This window comes from Arachis hypogaea, chromosome 18, assembly GCF_003086295.3.
Source record: "Arachis hypogaea cultivar Tifrunner chromosome 18, arahy.Tifrunner.gnm2.J5K5, whole genome shotgun sequence".
Lineage (NCBI taxonomy): Eukaryota > Viridiplantae > Streptophyta > Magnoliopsida > Fabales > Fabaceae > Arachis > Arachis hypogaea.
This window is the reverse complement of record NC_092053.1, coordinates 17,297,107-17,311,116: the sequence shown is the minus strand read 5'-3', so window position 1 is coordinate 17,311,116 and position 14,010 is coordinate 17,297,107. Positions and strand designations below refer to the sequence as shown.

At 30.3% G+C, this 14,010-nt stretch overlaps 1 protein-coding gene and 1 long non-coding RNA gene across 2 annotated transcripts; one reads left to right on the top strand and one right to left on the bottom strand.

Annotated features, from left to right (window-relative positions):
• Positions 1–1,131: 1,131 nt before the first annotated feature.
• On the top strand, positions 1,132–3,994 carry LOC140181614 (uncharacterized). Its single transcript, XR_011876588.1, has 3 exons — positions 1,132–1,319; positions 1,411–1,465; positions 3,665–3,994. It is a non-coding gene; the product is annotated as an uncharacterized lncRNA (long non-coding RNA).
• A 3,433-nt stretch (positions 3,995–7,427) lies between these two features.
• LOC112771908 (probable sesquiterpene synthase) lies at positions 7,428–13,436 on the bottom strand. The gene is made up of 7 exons (XM_025816754.2): positions 13,266–13,436; positions 10,754–11,033; positions 10,260–10,635; positions 9,782–10,000; positions 9,464–9,605; positions 9,112–9,363; positions 7,428–7,890 (listed from the first exon to the last, which is right to left on the bottom strand). The coding sequence occupies exons 1-7, from the start codon at positions 13,371–13,373 to the stop codon at positions 7,594–7,596; spliced, it is 1,674 nt and encodes a 557-aa protein (XP_025672539.1). The 5' UTR covers positions 13,374–13,436; the 3' UTR covers positions 7,428–7,593.
• Between the last annotated feature and the right edge of the window lie 574 nt (positions 13,437–14,010).

The following is a 14,010-nucleotide window of genomic DNA, read 5'->3' as shown; positions in this document are numbered from 1 at the left end:
TTCACTTCGAGATTCTGGGGTGCATTTCAGAAAGCTTTTGGAACTCGATTAAGCTTGAGTACAGCGTACCATCCTCAAACAGATGGTCAATCTGAGAGGACGATCCAAACACTAGAGGATATGTTGAGAGCTTGTGTTTTGGACCAACCGGCGAGTTGGGATCGGTATATGCCGTTAGTAGAGTTTGCATACAATAATAGTTACCATGCGAGCATCGGAATGGCTCCGTATGAGGCTTTGTATGGGAGAAAATGTCAATCTCCACTATGTTGGTATGAAGCTGGAGAGAAAGGCTTGTTGGGGCCGGAAATGATAGTTGAGACCACTGAACAAGTCAAGAAAATCCGAGATAGGATGCTTACGGCGCAGAGTCGTCAAAAGAGTTACGCCGATCAAAGGCGGAAGCCCTTAGAATTTGAGGCAGGAGATCATGTTTTCCTGAAAGTTACTCCGACCACAGGAGTAGGTAGAGCGATTAAAGCAAAGAAGTTGAATCCTCGATACATTGGTCCATTTCAGATCTTGGAGAGGATTGGGCCGGTGGCGTATCGGGTGGCTCTACCACCCCATCTTTCAAACCTGCACGACGTATTTCACGTGTCGCAGCTTCGAAAGTACACTCCTGATGCTAGCCATGTGTTAGAACCCGAATCGGTTCAGTTAAGAGAAGATTTGACGCTTCCAGTGGCTCCAGTCAGAATTGATGATACTAGTATCAAACGGTTGCGTGGAAAAGAGGTTTCATTAGTCAAAGTGGCTTGGAGTCGAGGCGGTGTTGAGGAACACACTTGGAAATTTGAGTCGGAGATGCGAACGGATTATCCGCACTTATTCTCAGGTAATTGAATTTGAATTTGAATTTTGTGGGCAAAATTCCCAATTAGGTGGGTAGAATGTAAGATCCGGTTAATTAACGGCTAATTAACCCATAAATGAGAATTTATTCTAGAAAGCCAAAAATGTTATTTTTATGGCTTAATATGATAGAGGAAATTGAGACGAGAATTTCGGTACCAATTTTATAGAAATCGGACCAAGATTGGACCGAACGGGCCAAACCGGGCCAACCGGACCCAAAGTGGGCCCTTGGCCCAACTAAACTAAACCAAAACCCTAGTTTTCAGCACTCTCTCTCCTCATTTGAGACACTAAACACGCTGAAATGGAGGCCATGGAGGGGAGAACACTCTCTCAAGTTCTCTCCCTTGGTTGATCTTCAAACCACCATAACTTTTGATCTAGAGCTCCGATTGCCGCACCGTTTGCGGCCACGCGTTCACCGCGGAGAGCTCTACAAAACCCATACAATTAATCTTGAGGTAAGCCACGTTTTACTGTTCGAAATTCCAGCCCTTGATTTCGAGTTTCATGAGTAAAAATGTTGAGATTTTGGGTTCTTTGATGTTATAGGACCCAACTCTCTTGAAGAAGAAGGTTAATCTTGTCTCTTTGGACCTTGGGTGTGGTAAGATTCTCAATTCTAGTATAATTTGTTGTTCTATGATGTTTGGGTATTGAGATGTTGTGTATGGGTATGATGATTGTGGCTTAGGTTGTGTATATGTGAATATTGGAGCTTGATTGGTGATTTTGGAAAGCTTGGAAGAGGGTTTTGTGTGATAAAATCTGTTCTTGGAGGTGTTGAGACCTTGAGAGCTTGAGGAAAAGTGGTTTGGAAGTGCTCCGGTTGAGCTTGGGAAATCGGCTAAGGTATGGTTTCGGTTTCCCGTATCTAATATGTAATGTGGTAGGAAATACTTAGGCTAGAGGCCCTAAGATAGGCATTGAATTGTTAGTGTTGTTGAATGGTTGAGATATATGATGTGTTCATATATGTGATTATGAATATTGATGCCTTGATTGTGTGATATATAAGAAATGCATGTTGTGATATATGCTTGATGGATGATTAAGGTTGAATTGGTGGGTGGTACCATGTTGATGGTGAGTATGATGTTGATTATGTATAGTGATTGTTGAATGGAAATGGTATTGTTGGAAATTGGGATGAGAAAGGATGTATGACATGATATTGTGTTTGTCCTTTAGCCATTTGATAGAGAAGTGTTAAAATGGTTGGATGTGGTTTTGAGAATTTTGGTAAAATGTCAATGCGTGAGTTGAGGATGGCTTGTTGTTGAATTTGGTACACTTTGATTGATTTCAAAGAAAAGGGATGAAATTGGCATGTTTTAATTGATTTTGAAAAGAGTTGAAAGTGGCTTGTTTTGAAAATGGCACTTTGTGGTTTTGAATGAAAATATAGTTTTTGGGCATACTTTGACGGGACATAACTTGGACTACGGATCTTTGATTTGTGCCAATTCTGTTTAGAAATGAAATTGGATCCGGGATATCCATGCCGTTCGAAGAACGGGTGAAAAATGACTTAAAATGAGAGAGTTATGACCGTCGGAAGATTGGGGGTTGAATATGTGAATTCTGCAGCTTTTAACTTAGAAAATTTTTAGCAGAATGATCCCTCGCGCGTAGGCGCACTTGGCGCGTATGCGCCGTTCTTCGAGAAAGTATCATCCACGCGTGCGCGTGGAGTGCGCGTACGCGTGGCCCTGTTTTCATCCCAAAGTTGATTTTTGAGTTTTAAAAGCCAAACTTCATACTTCTAAGCCTCCAATCTCACCACTTATGTCTTAAATCATTATGATATGCCTAGCATGAGGAAAAGGGCTAGTGAATGTGGTAACTTGCGAGTGAAGCAAGGGAAAAATGGATGATCCATGAGGATCAAAGATGATTATGTGAGATGTGGAGGATGGCAGTGGAAGTGCTTGTTATGCCATGGGCCGAATGGCCGTAATTGTTAATGAATTGGCTGGTTATGGATTTAACCGTGAGCCGGATGGCTGGATTATGCCGTGTGGCGGCGGAGCCATGTTTATGGCTAAGTATAAATGCATATATGCTGTTGAATGAATTGTGAATGTTGGCACTTCCACCATTGGAGATGAGGGTTTCCCTGGGTAGTAGCAATGGCTAGCCACCATGTGCTCCAGGTTGAGACTCGAAGCTCTTTTGACCCTATGTCGTAAGTGTGGCCGGGCACTGTGAAAGGCCCGGATGAGCTCGCCCCCATAAATATTCACCAGTGATGGTGATGGATAAATATTCACCAGTGAGGGTGATGGATATGGATCATGATTATGATCAAGTTTATGATGAGTATAACTCGAGTTGGGGATGCACGACAGAGGGACAGTCCAATGGCTAGCTACCAGGACTTGTCGGGTTGGCTCTATAACCGACAGATGATATCATCAGCCACTAGGGACAGGCATGCATCATAAGCATACTACATGAATTGTTTGAGATTGCCTATTTGACTGCATATTACTTGCTAATTGCCTAAATGCCTTATCTGTTCCTATTTGTAAATCTCTTGTCTGATATAACTGTGTTTGCTATATTATACTCCTGCTGGTGGTTGGGAGGTCTGAAGGAATTGGAAAGGGAAGTATTAGTTAGACTGAAGAATCTTTAGTCAGTTGCCACTTACGGTTTAGCTTGTTTATAAGCTTTGATATTATCTGAAGGAAGTTCTAGGATTGCCTTTGGCTTTCCTCTATTATTATGTATTATATATGTGGAAGCTGTTACCGTGCTGGGAACCTCTGGTTCTCACCCATGCGGATTTTGTGGTTTTCAGATGTAGGACGCGAGGCTTCTCGTTGAGGCATGCTGGAGACTTCTGGATTAGCGAAGATCCTTTGTTCTCGGGACTCTGTTTTGGGTTATATATCTTGTTTAGATACTTTTATCTCCATTAAATAATACAAACTGTGATGACTCCTTCTAGAGGGGATTTTGGAGATTAGGTTTTCGGTATTTGTGTCCCTTTGGGTTTCCTTTGGGGTTTTCCTTATTTTATCATATGTATATATTGCTATGCTCGGACCGGTTATCTTCGCAACCGGGTTTTGAGTCTTGATATTCCCGTTTTTGACACTCTTTATATATATGATCTCGCGTTAGCTTATCCCGGTTCGTTACGTTGTCGATCGGAGTGTTGCCCGTTCGAGTTACGGTTTTTGTTTACCCCCTTTTTCTACAAAGGCTCCTAGTTATAATCAATTATTCATACTACTATACGTACTAAATTTTTGTTTTAGAGGTCGTAATACCTTGCCATCTCTGAATTATGACTTAAGCATAAGACTTTGTATGGTAGGGTGTTACATGTATTATGTAAATGTTGGGAGAGAGAAAGAGAGAGATGATTTGAGCATTGGATTAGTGGTGATTGTGAGTGTGTCAGTGTGTGGAAGGTAATGATGGTGAACAAAAGAAGGATATGGAGGGGATATAATAATTTGGTGTCATGTCATCTTTTTTGTTAGTCATTTTAGAATTTTCTGTTAATCAAAATAGTTAACGTTTAGTCATTTTGTCATTAACATCTTTTAAAAAAAAATTTTATCACTGGCTGAATCTTTCGAATATCTATTTAATAGTTAATTTTTGTATTTATTTAAAAAGAAAATGCCACGATAATCCTACATTTAGTTTTTAATATTTTCAGTCAACTAAATATACATTGTTTTTATTTTTATTTTATTTTTTTTGGTCATGAAACTATTTTTATTTTTTTATTGTTTAGACATTTAGCGGTTTTGGGCTTTGGGCCGACCAGCTAATGCTAAGCGGATAAAGAAGCCTGTGGGGCTTTCGTTGCGTCTTTGTCATAGTCATTGTTTGGTTGCCTCCAACTTTCAACTTTATTAGCTCTTCTAAAAGAATGTTCTGCGAATCTCCATAACTTATCCAACTTTAGGTTGCAATCTGAAAGAAACCATACAATATAATATGATGATATGGTGACTAATGGCATAACATACATCTTTGAAAAAATTGACTCTTTGAAAAGTTGTGAACACTATTTGGTGAAGAGTAATTTAATTAATGTAAGTGATAGCAACTCACCAAGTATCAATTCTACATCAAATGGACATTTTAGAATTAGTGAGGCTTTTTCCTCTTAGTTGATAAGAATAAATAGTGTTTGGAATCGGCCCAATAACACAAAACATAAAAAATTGGAATTGAGAATATTTTTACTAATCAACAACAAAAAAAAGTTATTCTATTTTCACTATTTTCTAACAACAGCACAAAGAAGTACTAGTGTTTGCTCTCATGAGTGGGTGGAGCCCAATTTAAATTAATCAGAATTTATGAGTGGATTTTAGACACTATTCTATTCTATGTAAAAGTTATATATATATATATATATATATAATTGACAATACTTTTTAATTTGATCAAATTCTTCGTTTTTTATTTTTTAAAATTAACAAGTATTATCAAATAGTGAAAAAATATGATCTTAATTTTAGTTATATTGTTTAGTATTGTCAACGTTTTATAACTATTTTAGTCATCATAATCATAGTTTCTAAAACTATGCATAACAAAAATAGTTACCCTAAAAGTAATACCACTAAACGAAAAAGTAATGATGCATAATTAATATAGGATTAACAACACGTTGCAATCAACTTTTACATATACAGCTAGAATACAAGTAAGGACAACCACGTAATCTTTCAATAATTCTCCATGTGTGTATTTATCATCAAAATTTGCATATGTAAACTCAATTATGCATGCCAAATTAAGAATAGAATCAAGCATGCACAAGATTTGGAATATTCTTTGTCATGAGGCATACTTCGTTTATATCCTTCCAAAAGTGTTCAATTTCCTCATGAATGAGTTTGCAGACCTCTTCTTGTGAAATGTCATATTGCTTCATGCAACATTCAACTGCGGAAGCAACATGAACCCTTTGTTGCTCAAACTAAAAACAAATCAAATCCAAGAGCTCATCAGTTAGACATGTTGTATAATGGTCAATATACTTATTGAATCATTTATTTATTCTTATATTATTTAAACTCAATTTTCAAACAACTTATCTTATATGAAAAAATTCATTTAACTGCTAATTACTGTTAAGAGTACATGTAGTTATTAAAGGTTTGTGATAGTTGGTGAGGATAGGTTGGTATTGCTGTTAGCCTTTCTTTTCCTTTTTAGGTTCTAATTTCTATAAATGTTTTTGTGGGACATTATCATTAGAAGATACATGTTTTTAAATTAATCATGTAATTTTTTTATTAAAATAACATACATAATTATATATAACAAAATTTATTAATATTAATTAAATTATTAGAAAAAAATAGAAGATTAAAATAAAAAAATTAAAAAAAAATAAAAATACTTGTATTTAAGTAACATTGTAAAAAAATAGAAAAGAAATTAATATGTTCAAGATATTGAAAATTTTCAATTTATAAAATAAAATAAGAAAAAAAAACTGGCATAGGAATTGATTAGGCTCACGACATTTAATTCGGTAACTAAATGAGTTAATTAATACAAAGTCAGTGACCAATTTAGTGCACCTAAGACTGTATTTGTTTCTGAGAAAAGGATATTGAAAGACAAAAGACACAAAATTTCGTGCTTTTGTATTCTAATTGGTGATAAACTAGAACAAATTATAAAATTTATTTTTTTCTATTTTTTTATTCAAAAAATTTGAGATGAAAAATATAATAATAAAAATTAACAAGAATAATGAAAGAAAAAATGAAAAATAAGTTGTATCTCTTGTTAGTGTCTCTGTATCCTTCCTGTCAGGATCGATACAAAATACACTAATCCAATGTCTTTGGACACATTGACTCTATCCATATCTCCTCTATCAAACACGATTTTGTGTCCCTGTATCTCTAAGTGTCTCTATATCCTTCCTGTCAGGATCGATACAAAATACACTAATCCAATGTCTTTGGACACATTGACTCTATCCATGTCTCCTCTATCAAACACGATTTTGTGTCTCTGTATCTCTATTTCAGTGTCCTGTCTCTATAAACAAATGCAGCCTAATATACAGACATGTGGACAAATTATATTACCACATGTGTGGCACCAACCGGCATATATGGGCAAATAATATTGTAAAACATAATATTATCAATCAAGTTATCATGTGTTGCTCATAAATTTATCACATTATTACATGAGTTTAATTTTCATAGAATATAGCAATATAAAACGTTCTATACAGTCGTGCAATTATAACTATTTTTTAAATGATTATTGACGTAATTTAAATAAAAGGTAGTTATTTTTATTAATATAACCTTATGTAATTAAATACATGTACAAAATAATTTTACACTAACAATACATTAAAATTAAATTCTTATTACATCTGACCAAATCATAATGTGACATATGTAACTAAAAGATCCATGTCATCAAATTACACCAGTAAGTTATTAACGAAAAACGAATATGAAACTAAAGTAATACACATTTTTAACAATCTCAAACACATAATTATTATTGATGTAACTGGGATTTTGAAAATTATTTAGTGTGCACGACAAAAATCATTTTGGAATTTAACTTCGTAAAAAAACTAACCGTTGACAAAGAACTTGGTATCTTTACAAGACAATACAAACAAACAATAACAACAGGACGAGAACACCATACATGCATATAATTAAAGATTAATTAAGGCCAAACACTCAAAAGCTTATTAGGATCATAAAACTGCTACACGACCACGGGATCCAAAAGCAGTGCCACAATGTGGTCTTTGAAGAGTGCACAATCTGTAATTTTATCCCCAAAATTTGCATATAGAAACTCACATATGCGTGCCATGTTAACAATGCAATCAAGGATTGGCCTTGGGATATATTCAATTAACTTGAGATACTCTTCATTCATATCCTTCCAGTAATTATTGATATCCTTTTTGATGAATTCATGGGCCTCCTCTTCTGAAAAGCCATATTGCTTCATGCAACATTCTACGGCCGAAGCAGCATGTTCTCTTTGCTGCTCAAACTACAAATAATATATCAAATCCAAATTAAAAGTTGAATTATACATATCATTATCAAAAATATTAAAATAAGAGTTTAATTTTGATGCACTAACAATGTAAAATATTTTATACAGTTGTGTAATTACAATCATTTTTTTGAATAACTATTCACGCTTAAAAAATAATTATTTTTATTAATGTGACGTCATGTGATTAGATGCATATGTAAAATAATTTTATTCTGACAGTGTGTCAAAATTAAATTTTTTAAAATAATCCACTAAAAGTTTATATATATGTGTATGTGAGTATGTGTAAAATTAATAATGACTTTCTTAAATTAATATTGATTCAATTATTTAGGGAAATAATTAAGATAGTATACGCCCATGATTTAGAAAAGATTTCACATTAATTAACACCTAAACATAAAATAGTAATATCTTAGCAAATGGATTTAATTTATATCTATCAATTAAAGGTAAAAATTCACATACAATTGTCTTTATTTAAAATTATTAATTAAAAATTATTAAATAATAATTTAATAAAATATGTCAAAATATCTAATAGTTTTTAACTAACAATTTTATATAAAGATAAATGAATTTAAATTTTCAACATCAACTTAATTATATTATTATACTATTATGTGAAAGTTAATAAATAAAAAAGTCAAATAATTATTAAGGTTTTTTTTTATTACAACTAGTATTCCCTAGTTGCTTGCTTCTTAATTTACACCCTTATAAAATTATCAATATTTCAAATAAATTAGTGATTATTCATACCCGACTAAAATTAAACCCTATTAGCAATCTAACCATTTATGAAAAGTTATTTCATGATATGATAAAAGAAGCTCTTACATTAAAAAAATATTTTAAATATATAATAATTCAATTATTTTATCTAAGAATGTTTAAAATAAATAATTTTATGAGAAGCTACTTTCCTTTGATATGTTGTCTATCAAAATTATATATTAATATCTATATATGTCATAAAACTACTTCTCTAATACATCCTTTTAAATAAAGTTTTTTTTTAGATTTTACTTAAATTTTTTGCATAAATTTACCTTTATTCTTTTTATTTGTCTTATGTTTTTTTTAGGATAATAAAAATTAAACTCTAATTTTTTTTTTTTATAAAAGTTTTGATACCATATTAATAAATTTAAAAAAAAAATTAAATTAATAAAAAAATATATATAAATAATTATATCTCTAATATTATACCTTATATGAAGCCAAATCATTTGTAAGTCTCGTAACAAGTGATGAAACTTGTAGGATGAGTGGAATATTATTAGAAATCCAATGAAGAGTTTCTTTGGTTGCAAATTCTCCCAAAGCAATAAACATTATTATAAGCACTTGATATGATGTAGTAGCAGCTCCGATAACCTCCTTATACTCATCATATGTTGGAATATAGCCCTCATGGCACCATCTTGCTTCATCAATGTAACCTTGTACATAATGAGACAACTGCAGATAAATTAATTAATGAATTAATTCATTCATTAAAATAATGATTAATGATTATAATAACTAATTTAAAATTAAAAAAGTAAGGAATAAAGCCTACGGCCTGTTTGAGACATTGCAACACCAAGTCTGATTCTCCACTCCCATCACTTAACTCTATTATTTCATCAACAAGTTCCACAATTGAATTAAAAATCGCCTTAAAACACTCTGGAAGAGATGCAATGTGACTAATATCCCATCTGAAACACAAAAGGGTTAAAAACTAATTAAGAAAGAAACATGATCATGGAATTAAATTATTAAGATAATGACCAAAATAAATATAATAAACTCATTGATCATATATAGATCCTTTTTAATTGAGATATGTAGCATAATATAAGATTGGTCAATTCTTGTTTTAGTAAAATCAAACCTTTGGATCGCCTGTGTAAGGAGCTCAAGTTCTTCAATTGTTCCATAGGCATCATAAGTATCATCTAATAGAGTTACCCATTGAATCACTTTGGCCACCACCCCTCTAAAAGTAGTATATTTAGGCTCAGAGTTCATAGAAAATGGCCAGAAATATAACTCAGCTATCCTCTCTCTTGCATAAGAGACCTTTGTCGCCAATTCTAACTTTTTCCACCACCTGTAATCGTAACAAAAGTTATATCTTGTTGATTATAGGAACTTTTCTTTAAAAAAAAAAAACGAAAATATTTGGTAACCAAAGAAAATTAGTCAAAAACAGGCATAACTTGTCATATTTAATATTTATTATTTGTTGCGATAATTAATGAATGTTAAATGAGATAAGTTCTAACTTTTTTTTTTGTCTCTCCAGTAGCATTATTAAAAGAAAAAAAATATTCTAATAAGAAGTGCTTAGCTAGATTTAAAATACTTACTTGGTGGCATTACCAACTTCTTTCTGATACCATTTCTGTAACATATTGAAATCTAGTTTTGCAAATTTTAGAAGAACTTCATCATGCATAGAACCTTCTTCGTAAAAAGACATATATGACTTTGCCATCATTCTTGGAATTGCCTTGTGAAAAGGTTGTACTAAGCTTTGATTGATTTGATCAGCAAGAGATGGGCTCAATTGATTGGTGAAAGACTTAAGTTTATTGTATGTGAATTCATGTGCTTCTTCTAACATATCTTCTCCATGAACCCTTAATTGTGCAGCCTCATACAAGTTCCACATTCCTTCAACATCTTGACCAACAATTATTTCATCGAATTCTCCTTTTTTATTCTTGAATTTGTTGAAAATATCTGTATAATTCATATTTATACTAATTACTAGTGTGAATCCATAATTAATAATAATTGGTATTTTTTATATTGTAATTGTATATATAAAAGATAACAAAAATTAGTTCTACATATATACCTGATGAAATGTTATATCCTTTTTGTCGAAACAAACGAAAAAGTAATGCGATAAAGTGAAGGTCACGTTCTTCTATAGCAAGATGTTTGTTGGTAAAATCATTGTGAATTTGCACTAATATGCTGTCAATTTCATCTTCAAAATGATAAGATATACTTAAACGTTGAATTGAATCAATTAAGCTTAGTTTCTTAAAGATATTATTGTCATTAAAAGACAAGTTCATCTTCACTTTCTCTTTATGCATTTGAACTTCTTGTTTCATGGTTTCGTTGACTTCCTGCAAAATTTTTCAGTTTAATATTTAATTCAAAAGAGTAAAAAGATCAGCAAATATGTCATGTGTCTTTTATATATGATCAACTTATCTAAATTATTATATAACGTTTTGTTGAGGAATTTGTCCATTCAATTTAATTCTTAAATAAAACTTGATATAAATTAAACTGGTACAAATAATGTTTTTATGTTTCAAGTTTCAACTATGTATATAATTTTTTAATTTGGTTGATAAATAAACTTAAAAGTTTTCAATATTTAAAATTAGCCTAAAAGCCCCTTGTTTAAAGAAAGATGGAAACTCAGGTGAAGTCGACTTCATGTGAAGTTGATAGTTGGGAGATGTTAAATGATTTGATTGATTTAACTAAATTTTTATCTTATGGCTCTCAGCTATCAACTTCACGTAAAGTTGACTGTACCTGAATTTTCACCTTAAAAGAAAACGGGTCTGCTGAGAAGCAGAACCGAAAATTGCATAAAGGAGAGACCAAAATTTAGAAATCATATTTTAAATCAAGAAATAGAAAAAAGTAGTATTACTTGATAAATGCCATAAACTCATATATAATATGATAATAGTTTTATCGATACCGTACATGCTTATAAAGTTATTTCTTTTAATTACTGATATATAAATTTAACAAATTTTCTATTGTCTTCGTTTAAATGAAATTTGCTTTTCAGTAATGAGTTAACTTCAACAAGGTTATATTATTTTTGTTGTTATTAAATAAATAATATAAAAGATTGAAAGTTGTGCCATTTTAATAATAAGTAAAGAAGAGCTTTTATTTGTTTGATAATTAAAAAAAAAAAAACTAATTTTAAAAATATAAAAGTCAATATTAAAATGAATCGAATTTATTAATTGCCTATATATAATTATAGAAATGTTTATAAAATGCAGAGTAGGCTATTTTAATACTATGGCTCTATAAAAACTTAAAAAAAAATTAGCAAATTTAACAAAATTATATCCTTTTGCTCTTATGGACTTAATTAGTTTCTGTTGAGTTCGAAAAAAGATTTTATTATTTAGTGTGATGACAAATATTTAATTGATTGATTGATTGATTGACTAATCCAATCTATTCAATGCTCATTTTCTATTTACTCAAAATTTTTCTTTTATTTCAAATTTAACATGTTATTTGCCTCAAATTTCAAATATATATGTACTGTTTAATTTGTATTTTGAATATACGTAATAATTAAAAAAGATACCACGATAATATATGTATGGTAAACTTATATGTACAATAACCAAAGTCCAATTAAATTAATCTATTACATATTAACCCAACAATACTACTCATATAAAACGCACAGGAATCACACACTACTTTTTATTCTTCTTCCATTGCTGTTGCTACATTTATTTCCTTGTTTTGGCTTCTTTATCTTCTGCGTATTTTTCCCTTTTTATTATTTTTTTTCCTTCTTATTTTTTACTTTTTCTCCAACTCTTTCTTTATTTCGAATTTTTATTAGTTTCTCCTTTTTTTAATATATTTTTATAAATAAAAAAAGAAAAACAGAAAAAGAAAAAAAGAGAAAAAAGTGAAAAACGCAGAAGTTCTATATTATTGTTTATAAAATTGTGTTTTTTCAAAAATTTATATGTATATTATCAAAAAAGAAAAAAATAAAAAATTATAAAACTAGACACATCAATTTGTGAAAATTAACGCAAAATAACTACATAGACAAAATATTAAAAAAACATAAAATTTTATGAAACTAATTAAACACAGTAATTTATGAAGTTCGTTGAACACAGAATTATAAATACATAGATTAAAAAATTAAAAAAAAAAAAAGAGGAAAAAAAATACAAATTTTTTTGTATTATTATTTATAATTTTTTTTAAAAAATATTATATTTTTATTTTAGTTATGCTTTATTTATTTTGATTTTTTTTGTTATGTTTTTTTTTTATTGAGAAAGAGAAAGATAAAATAGAAAAATAAGGGAGAAGAAGACCATAACGATGATGATAATGACAGAAACAATGTAAAAGAAGAAAAAGAAGAGAAAAAAAATAAAAAAAAGAAGAGAAAAAAAAACAAAAAAAGGGAAGACAGCCATACACAAAGAAAAAAAAAAAGAAAAAGTGTAGTACTTATATATATATACAAGTGATTTGATTGGATTTGATTATTAAAATATTTGTTCGCCTAAAATTATTACTATTATACGTATAACAATACTCATATTTAAATAAGATACCGAGGATTCAGAATCAGCATATTTCAAGAAAAAATCGTGCCAAATGCTAGGAGCAAAATTTGCAGAGCGTCGCTTTGAGTTAGAAGGGACATGTTGATTCGAAGTCATCACTGAAACTGAAGCTTAAAAAGATATGGTGGTGTTTTTTATATGTATGGTACTGGACAATTGATAACGAATGCTAAGGAGTTAAGAACCAATCACTATATATAGATGTGATTTCTAACGTGTCCTTCACTTATTAAAGGGTCTAACACCCTTCATAGTGGGCAACAAATATTGGTGTTTGTAATATGAATTTAGATTCTCTAAATTTTATTTTTTATTTAAACGAATAAAGTGTAATTTTTTATTTTTTAATAATATTTTTTTATATATTTTTTTATCTTTTCAATTTAAAAAAAAAATTTAGAAGATCTAAATTTAAAAATTTTAAAGGATAAGGTATTAATAATGACAGAAATGCAAGTTTAGTAGTTGATTTAATGTGAAAACAAAATTTAACATTTAAACCAATATTTTGTTGCCAATTATAAAATGATATTAAACTCTCTAATTAATGAAAGTTGTAGTATCATATCATAGACTATGATTCACGCAGTTTCTTATTTATTAAAGAGGAATGTTAAAAGTCAACATAATTTATTATTTTTAATTAGTAGTTAGTTATTAATAATTAAAATTATAAGTTAAAAATATATTATTAAATTAAAGAGAAAATTTTACTTTTTTTTTGTGCGAGATG

Bases quoted from the DNA above. Each gene is read 5' to 3' on its own strand.
- LOC112771908 (XM_025816754.2), bottom strand. From the start codon at position 13,373: ATGACTTCGAATCAACATGTCCCTTCTAACTCAAAGCGACGCTCTGCA. The intron at 10,636-10,753 runs GTATATATGTAG...TGAATTATACAG, and splicing joins AGGATATAACATTTCATCAG to ATATTTTCAACAAATTCAAG. The intron at 10,001-10,259 runs GTAAGTATTTTA...TTACGATTACAG, and splicing joins GAAGTTGGTAATGCCACCAA to GTGGTGGAAAAAGTTAGAAT.